General features: G+C 38.6%; 1 protein-coding gene across 2 annotated transcripts in view; it reads right to left on the reverse strand.

The window, feature by feature from the left end:
- Positions 1-14390: 14390 nt before the first annotated feature.
- The window catches only part of vps8 (VPS8 subunit of CORVET complex), a 97051-nt gene continuing 93842 nt past the window's right edge, over positions 14391-17599 (reverse strand). For both annotated transcript variants that reach the window (XM_053229764.1, XM_053229763.1), the window contains exon 45: positions 14391-14581. In XM_053229764.1, the coding sequence (XP_053085739.1) occupies positions 14438-14581 (144 nt within the window). In that variant the 3' untranslated portion in view covers positions 14391-14437. The remainder of the gene's footprint in view (positions 14582-17599) is intronic.

The following is a 17599-nucleotide window of genomic DNA, read 5'->3' on the forward strand; positions in this document are numbered from 1 at the left end:
CCTTTACATTATACTTTACATTTAAACAACTGAGCAGTTGAGGTTTAAGGGCCTTGTCAAGGGCCCAGCAGGGGCAACTTTGGCAGTGCTGGGATTTTAACTCAAACTTCTAATCAGTAGTTGAATGCCTTAACCACTGTGCTACCACAGTCCCAGTCATGATTTCTAAGTGTCTCAAGTACCAAACATTGGTAAACAGAAAAGTTGTAGGCCTTGCATTAAAATAAAATAATACTAAACTTACAGTTCTGTCATCTGTCCTTTTGTGTTGCATTTTGGGAAAAAAAAGCATGATGTCAGCGAAGAAGGCTTTGAAATATTCACCCCAGTGGATATCATCTCTAGGGGTCCTTTCACTCTGTGTAATCATCTGACATATCACTGATAGACTGCCTCAATCTACAGCCTGGGGCAGAAAGAAATCAGCCCCAGCCCTACTTCTTCCGATAGAATCCACTTTGTTAACAGCAGATAATCTCATGAGGATGCCAAAATTGAAACTGTATATTGATGTCTTTTTATCTTTAAAGAGGGGGCCATACTGTTTGTATCATCAGGGAAGAATCTTACAGATTGCCAGAATAGTAAGATCCACCCTGCTAATCATTAAAATGGATTGTGTGAAATTGTCATTTAGCATAGTCAGCAGACATCCAGATGGAACCTTAGAGCAAAGTCGAACCTCGAAAAAGAGGACAGCCCCTGCTGTTGCCATGGAGTACATTTTTATATCATTAGAATATCCCAACATTTATAGCCCGTGTCGCATATCGTGTGTCAAATCACCCTTGTGAGTAAAATCCTGGCACTCTGGAGTCACTACTAAGTAGGTGAGAGCAGGATATTATGCACTGAGCAATGTGGTAGCTGTGCTGTACAATCAAGAATAAAGAATTAAATGATAATAAGTAATATAACAGAATGCCCAGGATGATATATATAATATATTATCCAAAATAAGGAAGCTTAGAAGACAGCTGTCCTTATTTTGCAGTCACAGCATGCTTATCTCCATAGCATGCTTCTCAAACAACATTATCTTGAATGGAACGCAGGAATAATGTCAATATTCAGACGGGTTCACACTTATAATATTGTGTGTGTCAAGTATTGTGGTATATTATATAACCGATAATCTCCGTGTGTTAGAGGAATTTCATTCTGCCTGCTGTGTACACAGCTCTAAGCCATACAGCAATAAGGAGCCATACTAAGACAGATGTTATGTCTCACACGCCTGTATTTTCTTCTGTCTCTATTTACTCATGAGGACGAGGAGCATTCCAGGTTGTCAAGGAGACAGATGCCTCGTGAGGCAGAGAAGGGAACGTTATAAACATGAACGCAGCCCGTAGCTATCGACAGAGGAATCACACTCGTGCTTCTGTTCTCATGACTCCTCAACTACTTTACATAGGCCTTCTCCATGAATATATAACAATGCCAAAAGCATTTATTTTGTCCACCTCATTAGCTTTTTAACAAATCAGAGATGAAATATTTCTGCCATTTGCTGTTGGACAGGATTGCATTTCACCATCACAATCATGCAGATTATGTGAATGAAAATGATGATGAGTAACTGATTTTCACAAGCAATAAGCCATCTAAATGACTTTAAAAAGTGTATTTTTGAATTTTCTGTCCGTAAAATTGGAAGCTCAGCCTATCAGGGTTCTATGCTAGTGATCAGAGGATGACAAGTTCAAATCTAAGGACTAGCAGAGAACCACTTTGGGGTCTTTGACCCGTAATGTTCAACAACTCAGCTGTATGATTGGATTGTCTCCGTCTCACTTGTATGTCACTTTGGATTAAAGTGTCAATAAAATCAATAATTGCAATGAAAACAGCACAACATTAGCAATCCCACCTTCAGCAGCTGTAATGGGTAGAAAGTTAAATACACTACTGAATGAATTATAAAATAAATGTATTTCATTTCAGCAGCATATGACTATATGAGCCAAACAGCATTTCCGAACTGGATTAGCACTGGAGGAGTAGTGCCAGCCAACTCACAATGAAAATGCTGAGCAGAACAGGACCTTTTTTTTCTCCCAGACCTTGTGTTAAAAAAAAAGCAAACATGCCAGCTACTGAAAATGATTATGCAATACAGGAAGGGTCTGAAAAGCAGGTATTACATAAAGTATTTGGCATTTTACTAAGATCAAGATGTCACCAGGTGATTTTGCCGCCACGGTGGTTTTTAGCCAAACATTTTTCATCATCTAAGTGTCAACAGCTTGGCTTGTCACAAACCGAGAACAGCACAGGCGGATCAAAAGCTACAGCTGAGGACCTGTCATGACATGTGCAACGTTTATTAGGTTGTGTAAAAGCAAGTAAAAGCTGTGACTGAATAAGGGATTAGTTATAGTCCATGTGACTAAAATTGCATGTGATTTCTATTTAAACACATGCAAAATGTCTTATAATGTCTCTGTTTGCGCAGTGTTAAACTGGTAACTGTAAGCTTCTTATACGTTAGCTACATATGCTCCATTTAAAAAAATAAACCGCAGCACACTGATAGTGTATGATAATATTATTGGTGAAAGTTTGCTTCTTTCATTTTTCTTAACTGGAAAGCCAAGGCTAATTTAGAGAACAAGTAAGAGAAGCTAATAGCTAATAATGTAACAGTGTACAAGTTTCATTAACAAGCATTAACATCATTTGGCTCAGCAATACCATTTGTACAAAAAATAGCAGAATAAGTACACATTAAATATATTTACCCAAATCATTTCTAACATACAATTCCACCTTAAAACTTAAGGTCACGGCTCCCACCTGAGTCTGGTGTTTTGATAGCAACCTGTGTGCTGAGGTAAAAAGTGATTCGGCTTCAAGATGGCCGCCACTGCTGCTGTTTTTAGCTCTGTGACATCTTTTATGCATTTTTCTAAATAAAAATGTCATACTGTGATAGAAAACACATAAACAAGTGGATTAGAGAGTCTGAGGCAAGTATTAGCTTCCTTTTCTTGTTAGCTAACATTAGCCTTTTAGCTTCAGTAGAGAACTAAAAAAGCGCACTTCACAAACTAACATGGCTAACAATTGATGTAAGGGGAAAAACTGTACGTTTAATTTCCTTGGAATAGGGGTTTGTGTGTGTGTGTTTAATAATCAGCTATGAAGCTGCCCTCAGAAATTTCTAGAAGTCTGCAGTGTTCATTTAATTTGGATTCCATTTTAGTCTTTAAACAAATATATATAATAGTTTTAGTCATTTTGTTATGTTTCACACATTTTTCCCATTTAGTGCATATGTTTTTATCTTCCCACATATGATCATTTGTGCGCACATACACACACACACACACACACACACACACACACACACACTTCCAGGAAGAAATATATTTTTATGTTTAATACTAGACCAGTCCTATGGCGGTTAAACAGCATATGTATTTGTTTGTGTGTGTGTGTGTGTGTGTGTGTGTGTGCTGCATGTCAGTGTGAGTTTCCTCCTCTCTTTGTTGTAGTCTATTCTCAGCTAAGTGTGCAGATTTTTCCACTGGCCCAGAGTAGCACATCCCAGGCCCCAATGGATTAATTAGAAAACGCTTTCTCCCTCCCTCTTTCTCTCCCTTCCTCTATCCCTCCCAACAGATGATTAAAAACAGAGACTAGAACATATGTTAAGCACTGTGAGCTGCAAAAAGGCCTGGATAATGTTTTTGCCCTCAGTGCTGAGAGGAAGTTCCTTGGATTTAAATGTAGTAATAGTGTGACTGATTTGTATTCATATATTAGACTGCAAGATTACAGAATACTGGGTCAACTGTACTACATTCAGAAATGCTAATGTGCTACTGTTTATGAGCACTACTTTGATTACTTTCTATAAATTTCTAACAGCTAACACAGGACAGACACAATATACATTTCATCTAGGGCTGTTTCGATACAAATGCAATTGTACCCATTTTGTTGTTCTTGATTATCAGGGGCTTTTGGTCCTTTACGAGTGATTCCAATGCAGTGAAAATAAAAAAGCACTTTTCCGAAGTGGAACAAAACACGCTCCAAACTTGCAACCCTACTACATATAAGGTAACTAGCACAGTAGCCTAAGTGTATGAAAACACATATTCTGCGACATCCCTGATTGATTAATACTAAGTAGGTTACTCAATTCGGTATCACTATTGGTATCAACTAGTACCAAAAACCACACACTCGTACTCAGTCTGAAAAATTAACAACAATGCAGTCATTTATAATGTTCATAAAATGTTGGGTACTAGTAATAACTTAGTAATAACTAGTTCTTGCAGGTGACCCAATTCCAGCAATTATTTTATTGCTGGTTGGTCTCATTTTTTAGGTACATTATGGGATGCCTTTAAAGGATGTATTTTTCCATGCCCCCTTCTACATATTGGTTAGTTAGTGCGAGATATTGAACTAGACCAATATCTTTGGATTTGGCAATACCTTACAGCTCATAACCCTGATTTACTTCTACTCATTTTATACTTCATTCCATATCAAAAACTTCTTTAAAGCACATACATGTACAGAGATGTTCTAAAATATTGTTAGAATCAGTGAATGGGAAGGATTAAATAAATTCTACCTATCAGTAACTCTGTGTTATTATTATGGTATAAACCATAATAGTTCATACACGTGAAACCCATAGACCCAGGACACAATCATTGAAGGACAGATAAGGACAGAAAACACATTTGTGATTGCTATGTTTTTGGTCAAGTGTTCTAAGTAAGAGTTGTAAGTTCATATGCCGTGTTTCTTCTGAATAGCAGACGTAAACAGAAAATCTGACCTTGCCGTTAGCCCCACAAAACATTCGCTTCGTTTGTTCCTTTGTGTAATTTGTTAAGAGAAAATAACATTTTTAATGTAATTTCTATATTTTTTCCCTGAAGAATACATCATCCTTTGTCAGTGGAAAGCCAGAAGACATACAGCACACACTGACACACACATACACAACACACACTTACATGACTGTGCAAATCTCACTACTCCATTTCTGTGGATCTCACAAGCAGAACATGGAGTGTTAACAGTGCTATACAGAGACAAACTGTGAGGTCCTTGGAAGCGTACACGCACATCACAGCCATGTGATGGCATTAATGGCAGCAGTCTGAGGAATGAAGAGATTTTAGGAGTGGTTATTGCAAACTGCAGGCTTTCTCTGCTCTTATCATGACGTCAAACCCTCTACTACTTCACAAAAAGACTGAAAATTGCACTAGCTGGATTTACTAGTCTATAGACTGGTGAAGGATAAAGTCTCTCCCAAGAATCACAGTTTGTGCAATCATACTTTCAGAATCATGCGATGCCGTAGGCTCGCTACACAAACTCTGGAGGGATTTAAACATCAAATTCAAGTGAACTGCACAGATTTCAGAATTAGCATGACATAATGATCAGCATCCTACAAAAGCCTCTGCTGAGAAATTATGCAGATTTTCACTGTCAGCTTCATAACATCTGAACACCCTTAATTGCTTTCACTTAACTGCTTATTCTCCTCCCTTGCCAAATCAGACTGACTGCCTCCAGCACAATCTCTGTCTAAAACACACAAAGATGATGATAAACCAAACTAAAACTGGAGCTATATTATATGCAGAATAAATTCTATCTACTAGCCCAAGGCCATTTTCCCCTGGCCAATGTGATTAAAAACAGGGAAATCGCTCAATCTGGCAACAACATGCTCCTCGGCGACCTTTGCAGACAGCCTGTGCATTTCATTTCTGTAGGCGTTAATGACTTACTGATGAATCATCTTTATCACCAGCAGGCTCATATTTGGCAACCTACAGAGCTCTGAAACTGGGAAAATGTCCAGACTCAAGCAGGGGTCTAGTGGTCCTTATCTAGAAAGAACTACTTTCAGAGACTTTCTTTATGGCTTTATGCTAACTTTTTTATGCACTAAACCATAATATAATCAGCATTTTACATTTTTTAAAAGGAATAAGTGACCAATAATTATAGGAAAATAATCAGCAGCAGGGTGTTGCAATGCGGGTACCATTCTCTTTATATTTAATAAAAAGTTCACGTTGTTACCAAGAAACGTCCGTCCTGAAGACTTTCCTGTGACAGAATATTTTCGATTACAGCTTTACTTCGCACTAACACTGGATACTCCTTCCATATTTTTCTTTCTAAAATAACAATACATGTATTATTAGGTTTAAATTGTGTGGAGCGTCCCCCAAACAAGTCCTTGTGAAAGTTGCTCCTATAGAAACAATAACGTATTAGAACGAGCGCATTAATATAAACCTATCATTTATGTTCCAGTTGTAACTATCGTCAGAGCTGTGTTGTTATAGAAAAATTAATCAGCACCTTCTGATTGATTCTAATTAATCAGCACCTTCTGACAATGCAATATGAAGTGTAATGATGATTGACATTTTCATTCTTTTATTGACAGTGGGGGAAAGTGGATTATTATTATTATTAGCTGACATCAATGAGGCTAGAAACACTCTACCTCACCCTACTCCAAAAAGTGCCTGCCTTAAACACAAATGTTCCAAGCCCATATTCCAAGCCCTTGCTCTGTGACCCATCTGTCTCTCAGGGCTTTCCCTGATAACTGATTGGCAATGATTGGCATGTGGAATGCATTGCCCACAGAGTCAATAACCTCACACAAGTCTGGCTGTAATGTTGAAGCTGGCCAGCTGTGCAGCTGCATATGGCTGAAGGAAACTCAACTCATTCCAATCAATGGACAAATTATGCAGCACTGCACAAGGGCCGGTGATACAGCTTGCTCTCTGTGGGGTGATTCATGGCCAGGCCATGGTGAGGCATGCAGTGTGGCTTTTAATGAGTCAAATGCCCTTTACATAAGCTGCAGGTGTTTCCTTTGTAAAAACTGGAAGATATCTCAGGTTGTGAAATGGATTTCCAAAGGGATGTCAAGAAGCAGACTGTCAGTGTAAGTAAATGTACAGAAAAGAAGGAGGAATAATTTGTGTTTGTTAATATTGGGGGAAATTCCATTATTGTTGGAAAATACAATGTTAATTTGTAATAAAATCTGAATATAGCTAATTAATTAGATATATCATGAGAACTGCCAATGCACTGAAGTTCCCTGTAAATAATTAATGTCAATATTATACTATTATTTTGTTTCCTTCAGAAAGTCAATATTATACTCTTTGGTCAGATTTGAAGTAACTTACATCCAATTTAGTGGAAATATACTGCAGATGCTTGGTTTGACAGAGAAATTACCAGTGTTGCCAACGGGGCGACTTTCTGAGCAGATTTTAGTGACTGTCCAGCACTCAGTATGGCTCTCCAGCCACATCGCAGCTGCTGGTTATATGTGTTGAGAGGGGGGTTTGGTTCACTGATAACCATTGTTCCCAACAAGAAAACATTCTTGTTCTTGATAGAAAAGATAAGTGTTTTGTAAAGACGTAAATAATCATTTGTGCTGTCCAAATACTTCTTTCTCTAAGAAATGTTATATAATCTATTATTTTCTATTCTATTCTCTATTTAGAAAATCTGATGACCACTAAACCAAACCTCTTACAGAACATCAGCCCAAAAGAGTTTTTCTTCCATCAACTGGTTATTAACTGGCTATGGCTTCAGAAGGCAGATCAAAATAACAACAGCAATGCAATTAAAACATTCATCCTCTTAATCCTGAACATGTCTGAGCCTGGGAGAACGCCAGGCGTGGGCGAAGAAAATCGAAGGTTGGTGAAAGTGCACTATAGCAGTAATGAACACAGGCCTCACTGTGTGAAGCATGTTTTATAAAAGTAATGGCCTATTGGCTGTGGATCACAAGATGAACTGCCATACACGCCAAACTACTACTTTTGATTAGATCAAAAGAGGCAGAAATGCAGTTTTTGTTTCCTTCGGGAGCTCGTGATTTTCTGTTCCTACTCTGTGGAGAGTTTGACCCCCACATGTGCCATGGCCACTGTGCTTATGAAGAGATAAAAGGCAGAAATGAGTCAGGGCAGGAAAGAAACAGGGAAGGTAAACAAAAAGAAAAGCTGCAAGGAATAGCCTCACTAACAGATTTGCTTTGAAAAGAGAAGGTTTTGCTAAGAAGGATTACCTTTCTGCATTCTGTTTGAATACTGTTAACCTTTACTAAAATTCTTCTGATCTACTTTCTTCGGGCAAAAAATCCTGCAGAGACCAAGACTTAAATTTTTTGCTCACCACTGCTGTAAGGAGTGGTTATTTGAGGCACCCTAGGCTTTCTGTCAGCTCAAACCAGTCTGGCCATTCTCCTCTGACCTCTCTCAACACGAAGGCATTTCCCCCTATAGAACTGCTGCTCACTGGATGTTTTTTGAACCATTCTGTGTGAACTCTAGAGACTGTTGTGTGAAAATCCCAGGAGATCAGTTTCAGAAATACTCAAACCGACCTGCCTGGTACCGACAACCATGCCAAGGTCAAAGTCACTGACATCACATTACTTTCCAATTCTGATGGTTGATGTGAAGTTCTTGAAATGTATCTGTATGATTTATGCATTGCGATGCTGGAACATGATTGCCTGAGTAGATAACTGCATGAATAATACCAAAAATACTATTAGTATTAAAATACTATATTGTGTTTTCTATGTGAAACTATGTGTTTCTATGGTTTACTTCTATAAAATGTAAGAGTGCTGTATTTTGTACATTTCAGTATTCTGTACACTTGACCTTTTCCCAAAATTAAAACACTACAATCGTAAATTACACTTCCCATTCATGCCTTAAGTATACCTTGATGTTATTATTCTTGGTGTTATTTATTCTTTTTTCCATCAAATCCATTAATGAGACCAGCCACGTTGTGATTTACCCTAAAATCTCAGTCCAGGCCCAGCAAGAAACCCATTGTTACAGCAGATTTAACTTCAAAATCTTTGGATTAGTCAGTGGAGAAAATGTACTTTTCATGATTATTAGCACTCAAGACTGTCCTTATTAAGGACAATTCGGTGTCGAAAACATTACTTGATACATTTCTTCCAGACATTTTAAAGAAAAAGGCCAAAGATTAATAGAATAATAGAACAGAAACACTTTGTATGGGAACAAGCATGAGCTATCCTTGAGCGATGAGCTTCCCTTTTTGTAGTGGTGATTTGCTCTTTCTAAAAGATCCCTTAAGTCTCAGAGTATCGAGTAAAATTGCCCTCTGAAACTCTTAAACCGCCTACACATGAAAAGCAGCAAAATCCCTCAGAGCTGCCTCAGACATTGATCTCCTATGAGAAAAGTCGTACTTCCCTCTGGAACTCAGTGCTGAGGCTCCTACTGTATAGCTTTTAAAGTACAGATAATGTCTCAGCCAGACTTATGAAAAGAAATGTCTTTACACCCCATAATTCCCAGGACTCAATAATTTGACTTTTGAAGTCAAGTTGACTAAGGGATTCTGTCACTATGTCTAGACAGATGGTTGTCTCAGGATCATCCTGGAGGATTTTTTTTCCCTCCATTTTTCCACCCCAGTTTTGGTCACCTGCCAGCTATTACCCACCAGCCAGCTCTCCACTATCATACGACAGCTAGCAACCAGGGAGGCTGAAGGCTAACTTGTGCTTCCTCTGAGACACATGAAGCCAGCCAACCGCATTTTTTTGAACTGCTGTTCACGTTGCCTCACGAAGCAGTGTAATACACGTGGAGGAAAGCGCTGTCCGCCCTCTTCTGCATACATGGAATCACAGACAGCCATGACTGGCTAGTGTCACTGTGATTGACAGGTGAGAGAGAGTTTCTCAGTAAAATAAAATCATGCCCCGGTTTGGTTTTGCTCATCTGAAGAAAACATACCCATGATTTACTTTAAGTAAGTCTATTTCAATCTCTAATTGGAATAAAATCTTTTCTACTTCAACATGAGTGATAAATTTGAAGCTGTACCAATTTTTTTAATGGGTAATTGAACTTTTATTGAAGTAAATAATTTGGGTACTTTTACCACCTCTGACTCCCAGAGTCAACAATTTATGGATGCTGAAGTGATTCTGTAGCAGCATGATGTTCAAGTCATGCATCCTGTACTAGTTTAGCCATGCATGTGACATCACAACGTTTCATGCGGACTGGTGGCTGTAGTAGAAGTGTTTGAGTTTGCTGAGAAACCGGTATTTGATTCTGTCAGTGAAACACCACACGGATTGGAAGCTGATGTTCTCCACACTGCAGTACAGGTAATTCTGCAGACATTTGTAGCACAGCAAATGATCCTGATGGCTGCCGCACACCCGGCTCGCCTCAGCGCTTCAGAGACCTCTTCAAGTTCTGAGGCTCTAGAAGGTTCCATGAGTGTCCCAGATCTTTCGCTCCAGCTACTCCCCAAAGAAACAGTGCATTCACAGTCTCAGTTTTGACTTTGCTTAATATTTTCTCAAAAATGCACTCGGATCCTTTCTTCCAGGAGCTGAAATGCCATCGTGCAGAAGCTGATATTCTCACTCTGTATTTGCTATTATTGAACGACTGCCAGACTTTGAGGACTTATTAACTAAAAAGGTGCAAGCTTGTTCGTGCTAAAAATTTATTCTCACATTCACATTTCCTTTTTAAAGAACCTCCACTAATATCCTACTGATGCCACTTACAAATTTATTAACACACCACTAAAATTACAGGCTATTAATCATGATTTATCCTCCATCACACCTCTTGTAGCTCAGCAGGAGGTATTTATTTCTGCACAAAATTGTAATCAACTATGGAAAACGTAGACCATTTTGAGGTCCATCAAAGCATCAGAATGAAGGGTTTTTCATTTCCAACTGGTTAGCTACTTTGATACTCTGACTAATATAGCCCCTACCCATCAAAGCTACACCCCTGAACACTGCCTAGCCTAGAACACTTACATACTAGTGTAAAACATGGAGCATTCTGAATTATCTGGCAACATGACTGATGATTGGCTTTATGCTTTTGGTCCACATCATTGGTCCTTTTTCCTATTTACAGATTCTGGGGTGCTACACAAACCAGACTTTCTCCTCAGAGTAGCTATTTTATTGACTACTTTATCATGGAAATGAGAGTGAACAGTGACTGCTAGCTTTTCCAACAGCCTTGGCTCCAGAAGCATATTCGCAACACTACAGCGTGTCTTCCTAAGCCACTAGCAAATATGCTAGAAAGTGAAAAATAAAAAATTGAACTTAAAAACTTTTGTAAAACTTTGATGATGTAATTACCTTATGGGAGCAGTAGTTCAATTTACTGTTAAAGTACAGTTTCTTTTTCTTTCTTTCTTTTTTTTTTTTTTGCGTAAAAGAAGGACAAAATGTCATGACTGAGTTTAGCTGGTTGGTTTGTTTTAAAAACTGGATTTTTAAATGATTAACTTTTCTTGGATTGGTGATTCTCATTGGTGTTTCAGTCAAATCACATTAGCACACAGAGGTCAGTTTGTGATATTACAAAAAATGGAATGGCTTGAACCTATCATGTGTAATATTGACAATATTAGAGAATTGTGATCTGCCTGGAGATTTTATCCACAGAAACAGTATGCTAAGTGCAATATCTAACTAGCAACTGACAAAATAATAATTGTTATATGTTTAACAGGTTTAGCTACTGTTAAATAACTGCTGAGAATATGAAAATTGACTCAACAAATATATATATATATATATACGCAAACACACATACACACACCAGAGGGCTGTTGAATTCTCAGGTCTGCTTGCTCAGAAGGTGATAATTTTCTATAACAGCAGCTGTGACAGTAGTGCCAGCTGTAAGTCACATCACAGGTTTATATTAATTTAACAACTCATTCACAGGGACTCGTATGGCACTCCACAGAATCTAAGGCTAATAATAAACAGATTAAATGTTTATTTAACATTTATGGAAGGAGTCTCCAGTGTGAACAGTCAGTGAGTTTTCTACCATGGGAAAGTTTTCAGGACTGAGGGGTTTGCCATTTGATGGGTTACATGACAAGAGTTTTTTTTTTTTTTTGGCTTATTAATCTAAGTAAACAGAAAAGAGAAGCTGGTGAGAGAATGGCTGTTTATAACTGTTATAATACAAGTAATAACAGGAGTTATAACATTAAGTGTAACTATAAATGGTTAAAAATCATGATGTATCATTAATCAGTATAATAAAAATTCTAATTGATGACAAATTGCTGTAGTAAAAGAGGAATATAACACTTTAGGACTTGCTGTTATTGGAAAATAATCAATTCCATGGTGGTAACAGTAACTCCACATCACACCACCCTGTGGTTTGATTATTTTCCTATAACACCATACCCTGATGTGTTTCATTCCTTACATAGTTCCTGGCATTTTAATAGCTTAAGATGTTTCAAGGATTTTGTATTAGGTTCTTAGGCATGAAACAGTTTAAACAGTGTATTATTCTACATAGATTATTTTGGATTGTTAAAACATGGACATTCAATTTAAGACTTTTCTGAAACATCAATAAAGGTAATGTACAACAACATAACAAAGAACATATAGAAAGTCTATTTGGAGTCTGTATGAACATTGAAGTGAGTATTAAGCCGTTTGTTAGCCTCTGCAGGCATGACAAACAGCTCTTCATAATCCAAGGATTTAAACTTGGGCACTGAAACATTATTAATTTTTCCATTCTTAGTGTTTCTTGTCCTCCACACACAAACATGCAGGCTTTTACTCGGGGTGTATGAAACAGAGTGAGAGCAGGAGCCGATAAAATGTTAATGCTTCCCTTCTACAGGTCTAAGATGAATAATAAAACACAATGTCCTCATGAATTTCAGGTTAATGAAACCAGTTCATGGGCTACACTGTTAAGGAAATGATGGCACCATGGGGCTGCCCCCCTTTCTCCATCTAACACTGACCTTAACCATTTACTGACCCAGATCACCACCATTTCTCTCAGGACTTATTAATGTAATGTAGTGTAGACATGAATGGTGTCGAGTGTTGCTAGGACAAAAGTGTCAGATATGGCATGCACAGACACACACATCTGTATGTGCAGAGCTGAGGGCTCTTTGTTCACTGAAGACATGCCTTTGAGGCCAGAACAATCCACTTTCTGAGTCTGGGGGGTTACAGAAGCACACAGTTTCCTTTCATACACACAAGGCGCCTGCTGTTTCAGTCTGAATGTACACCATTCTCTCACACACAGACACACACCCTCTCCTGATTATGGGAAAAGCTTTATATGTGCATCCTAAGCATGTGAAGTCACACATCTCTGACAGCGTCATTAGCAGAACAGCTCCATCAGTCTAAAGCCATCACAGCTCATCTCAGTTAGAGCACGGGATCCGCCTTTAAAGACTTAATCATGCAGATTTGCTCTCAGGAATATTGCTGCTGTTCTGCTGTTGACGTTTAGCTGCACTGTTAAAGGTTTCAGTGGCGCGAGTCACCAAAGTCACCACGTTTTTCTATATTGAATATTAAACGTGTGACTACTGAGGTGTCGATTCAACAAAAATGTCATTAGACAAGACAAAAAGGCACAGAGGTGCCAACAATTTTACCCTCATCAGGAAAGCTATATCTAATGAATATGCAAATTGTTCCATATGAATATGCAAATTAGACACTCTCTTCCCTGATAAACTGATATAATTCTTCTGTAATTGGCATAGCCTGCTTTTGAAAAATAAGAGAGAAAGAAAGCCTGATTGGCTCTTATAATTGATGTGAGCAATAAAACGTGATGGGGCATGCTGTAATAGAAAAATAATCAACGATAAGGTGATGTGATGCCATTACCACCTCAAAGCTGATTATTTTCCAAAAACAGCATGTCCTGTGGTGTTTTATTATTCTTAAACCACAGCAACTTTCCAAGGATTAAAGGATTTCCAAGGATTGTACTTTTTATCCATTTATAGTTACATTTAATGTTGTGGAACCACTGCGAAACAAGTAAGGTCCTGTTATTATGAACATTATAGCATATAAACAGTAGAGAACCTGGAAAGCACACACTTACTGACTGTTAGAGTTCTGACACTGGAGATTCCTCCACAAATGTTAAATAAATGTCTCCTTACAGCTTCACCATATCAATGATTAGATGTTTTTCTGTGTTAAATAGCAACACATTCCACAACATTAAATGTAACTATACTTTAAATGGTTAAAAAAGCATCATACACTGTGTATTAATCAATTAAAATGTTGTAGTGATTGACAAATCACCGTGGTATAAGTGGAATATACGTTGGAACATGCTGTTATGGGAAAACAATCCACTTCAGGATGGTAACCTAGTCACTGATTACTTTCCTATAACAGCCTACCCCCAAGTGTTTTATTCCTTACTTTCATTGTTCTAGATGTGAAGGTCAGTGAAAGAATTGAGATGTCAGTGCAGAGATACAGTAACGCTTTTATTCAGGTCTGTAACAGTGGGCGGAGTCTGCACTATTCCTCCACCATTGGTGGTGGAGAAAGCTTGAGGCTGAGGTTTTCACTGTGGTAGATGCTTCCTGTTCCTGGGTTTGTGGGGTTTACCAGGCCGGTTCTCTCGCTGCTGTGGGAGTGGGTGAGTTCTGTGAGGATAGCCAACTGGAAGACAAAAAAAACCCAAAAAAAAAACATGAAAGTAAGAACAACTGAAGGAATGACAAACACAGAAACATTAACTTAACTTAGTCCTGAGGATGAAAACATTTCTTCCTTGCTAAAAAGTCAGTACTGTTGATTTTTTTCCACACTTGTCTGTGTGAGTGCATTTGAATCCACATACATTAATGAGCTAATTAGGTTGGTCTCTCTGGAAAATCAGACATTGTATTATTTAAAATGTATGTTTTGTCGCTTTCATTAATTCATAACCGTGTTAATTATGCCGGAAGCTAACAAAGACAAAGGACTCGTACACTCATTATTCCATAAGAGTCCCAAAGGCTTCTTTGGATGGTTAATAATTCTAGCTTTTTAAACGGGTTCTACTTGGAACCTTTTCTGAAAAAAAAACCCCTCGATAATAAGATATAAGCTATTTTACCGTGCTTCTAACTCATTACCGGGTTCAGGGACGGTCTAGTTGTGGCTCTTGATGTACATTTTACTGATCAGGACAACCCAAAGAGCATCATCTAACGCTCAGTCAGCAGCCACACACATCACAACCATGTGGCGCACACACACAGAGAGCACCCCGAACATTCATTTTCTCCTTGTTCTATCTTTCCACTTCAATGGCCCTATTCTCTGTAAGGTTTTTTTTTCTTTGCCATCTCTCTCCTCCTCTGTTTATACCCTTCATGTCTCACCAAAGCCTTTTTTCATGTCTGTGCACAGTCATTGTTTTCTTGTCTTTGTCTCATATGCACTCGATGTAAAACAAGGAATGTTAAGACTCAATTTCAGCCTACCTTTTTGTATTTTTGTGTGTCCTCAAATTAAAATGAAGATTAGACTACCTGCAATCTACCTTCGTTATTGTAGATTGAGATAATGTGACAAAATGAAATGTAAATTTGAACACATTTTTCTTCCATAAGGTTAGTCAGATCTAGATGCAGGTCTGTAGTCTGTCGTGGAGGACAGCTCGTCTCCCGCAGCAGAGTTGCTGCTTGCTGGTTGGTATCTCTGCATTTGTAGCTGGGTGGGTGGAGGTGAAAGGGGAGATAAAACATTATGCAATATAACTGGCTAGATTTTATTTACTTATATGGCTGCAAATTGCTATAGTCAAAAACCAAAGGTTGCTTAGAGACGAGCAAAAAGCAATGTAGTGGAAGATTACTGACTAAAGCCCTATTCGGATGGTGTGTTCTGAGATTCTGAGATGAGCTTTTCTGCTCATCACTGTCATAAAGAGCGGTTATTTGAGTTAATGTAGACCTGTCTTATCAACAAGGTGCTTCTGCCTGCAGAACTGCCACTCACTGGATGTTTTGCACCATTCTGTGTAACCTCTAGAAACTGTTGTGTGTGTCTCAGGAGATCAGTGGTTTCTGAAATACTCAAATCAGGCCATCAGACACCAACCATGCAACAGTCCACGTCAGTGAGATCACATTTTTCCCCCCATTCTGATGTTTGATGTGACTGAAGCTCTTGACCTGATTCTGCATGATTTTACGCATTGCACTGCTCCCATGTGATTTTATGCATTGCACATGCTGATTTGATTGAACTGATTGATCTGATTTGCATGAATGAGCACATATACAGCATATACTAAATAGTATATGGAAAGTATGATATATATACTTTATGATTCTATATATACACACACACGCAAACACATTAATATATATATATATATATATATATATATATATATATATATATATATATATATATATATATATATATATATATATATATATATATATGAGAGAGAGAGAGAGAGAGAGTACATATACTATATGGATAATATAATATAATGTATATTTTCACTGTATGAAAGTCTCATGTGTGTGTGTGTGTGTCTACAGACCAACCCACTCACTCTCTCTGAACACTGAGCTGACAGGTCACTGAGTAGCTCAATATGAAGAAGGACAGATTGTCAGGAGAATCCATTTCTACTCTCCATTAGTAGGCACTCACTCCTTCTTATCTTCTAATCTTTCCTTTCTGTTCCCACTCCATTCCCTCTTACTGTCTCCTTTATTCCCTCACTCTCCACCCTCTCAACACTCCTCTCTCATTCTGTCTCCATATGTCTTATTTCCTTTCTGCTCTGTATCTCTCTCTCAGAAGCAGCAATGTGATGGGAAGAGAGCTGCCCTTATTATGATTCAGAAGAGGCATTTCTACTGTTCATACACACAGTCTCTTTCTGAGAGAGAGGCCTGCCTCCTTCACTAGGACAGAGAGGTACAGCAGCCACGCCTCCTCGGCCCAGTACAGCATGCTGAGGCCACGCCTCCTCGGCCCAGTACAGCATGCTGAGGCCACGCCTCCTCGGCCCAGTACAGAATGCTGAGACCACGCCTCCTCGGCCCAGTACAGCATGCTGAGGCCACACCTCCTTGGTCTAAGACAGAGTACAGGGGCTTAGATCCACTTCCTTAACTACAGGACAATTAACAACACTTAAAAGGAAACACACACACACAATCATGCTGGCACTGTTGTGTGATTAAGACTAGTGTTTTCTGGCCAGCCTTCTAATTAATACACTTAACAATAATACATTTAAACAGAAACACCTCCACAGTGCTAACTACACACACACACACACACACACACACACACACACACACACACACACACATTGGAGAGCTGCAATTGTCCTCCACAGGGAGACACAGGACACAGTCCAATGACTCTCTCTCTCTCTCTCTCTCTCTCTCTCGCAAACACACACACACACTTCTCTGGCCTTTTTTTCTTATTTACTCATCATTTGAACCCATTTACGGTTTAATTAAAGACCTGGAAACTAGGCTGAGAAGTCGAGTCTGCTGTGTTAATTAAACAGAAGGGCAGGCCTGGGATTTGAACTCACAACCCCCTGGTCACTAGCACAAAGACCTTAACTGCTAAGATACCACTTCCCATTTTCTCATTAAATAAATGAATTTTCATTCCTTTCAGTTGCCCTCAGTGTCGTGTGATGAATAT

Source organism: Pangasianodon hypophthalmus, chromosome 26, assembly GCF_027358585.1.
Source record: "Pangasianodon hypophthalmus isolate fPanHyp1 chromosome 26, fPanHyp1.pri, whole genome shotgun sequence".
Taxonomy (NCBI): Eukaryota; Metazoa; Chordata; class Actinopteri; order Siluriformes; family Pangasiidae; genus Pangasianodon; species Pangasianodon hypophthalmus.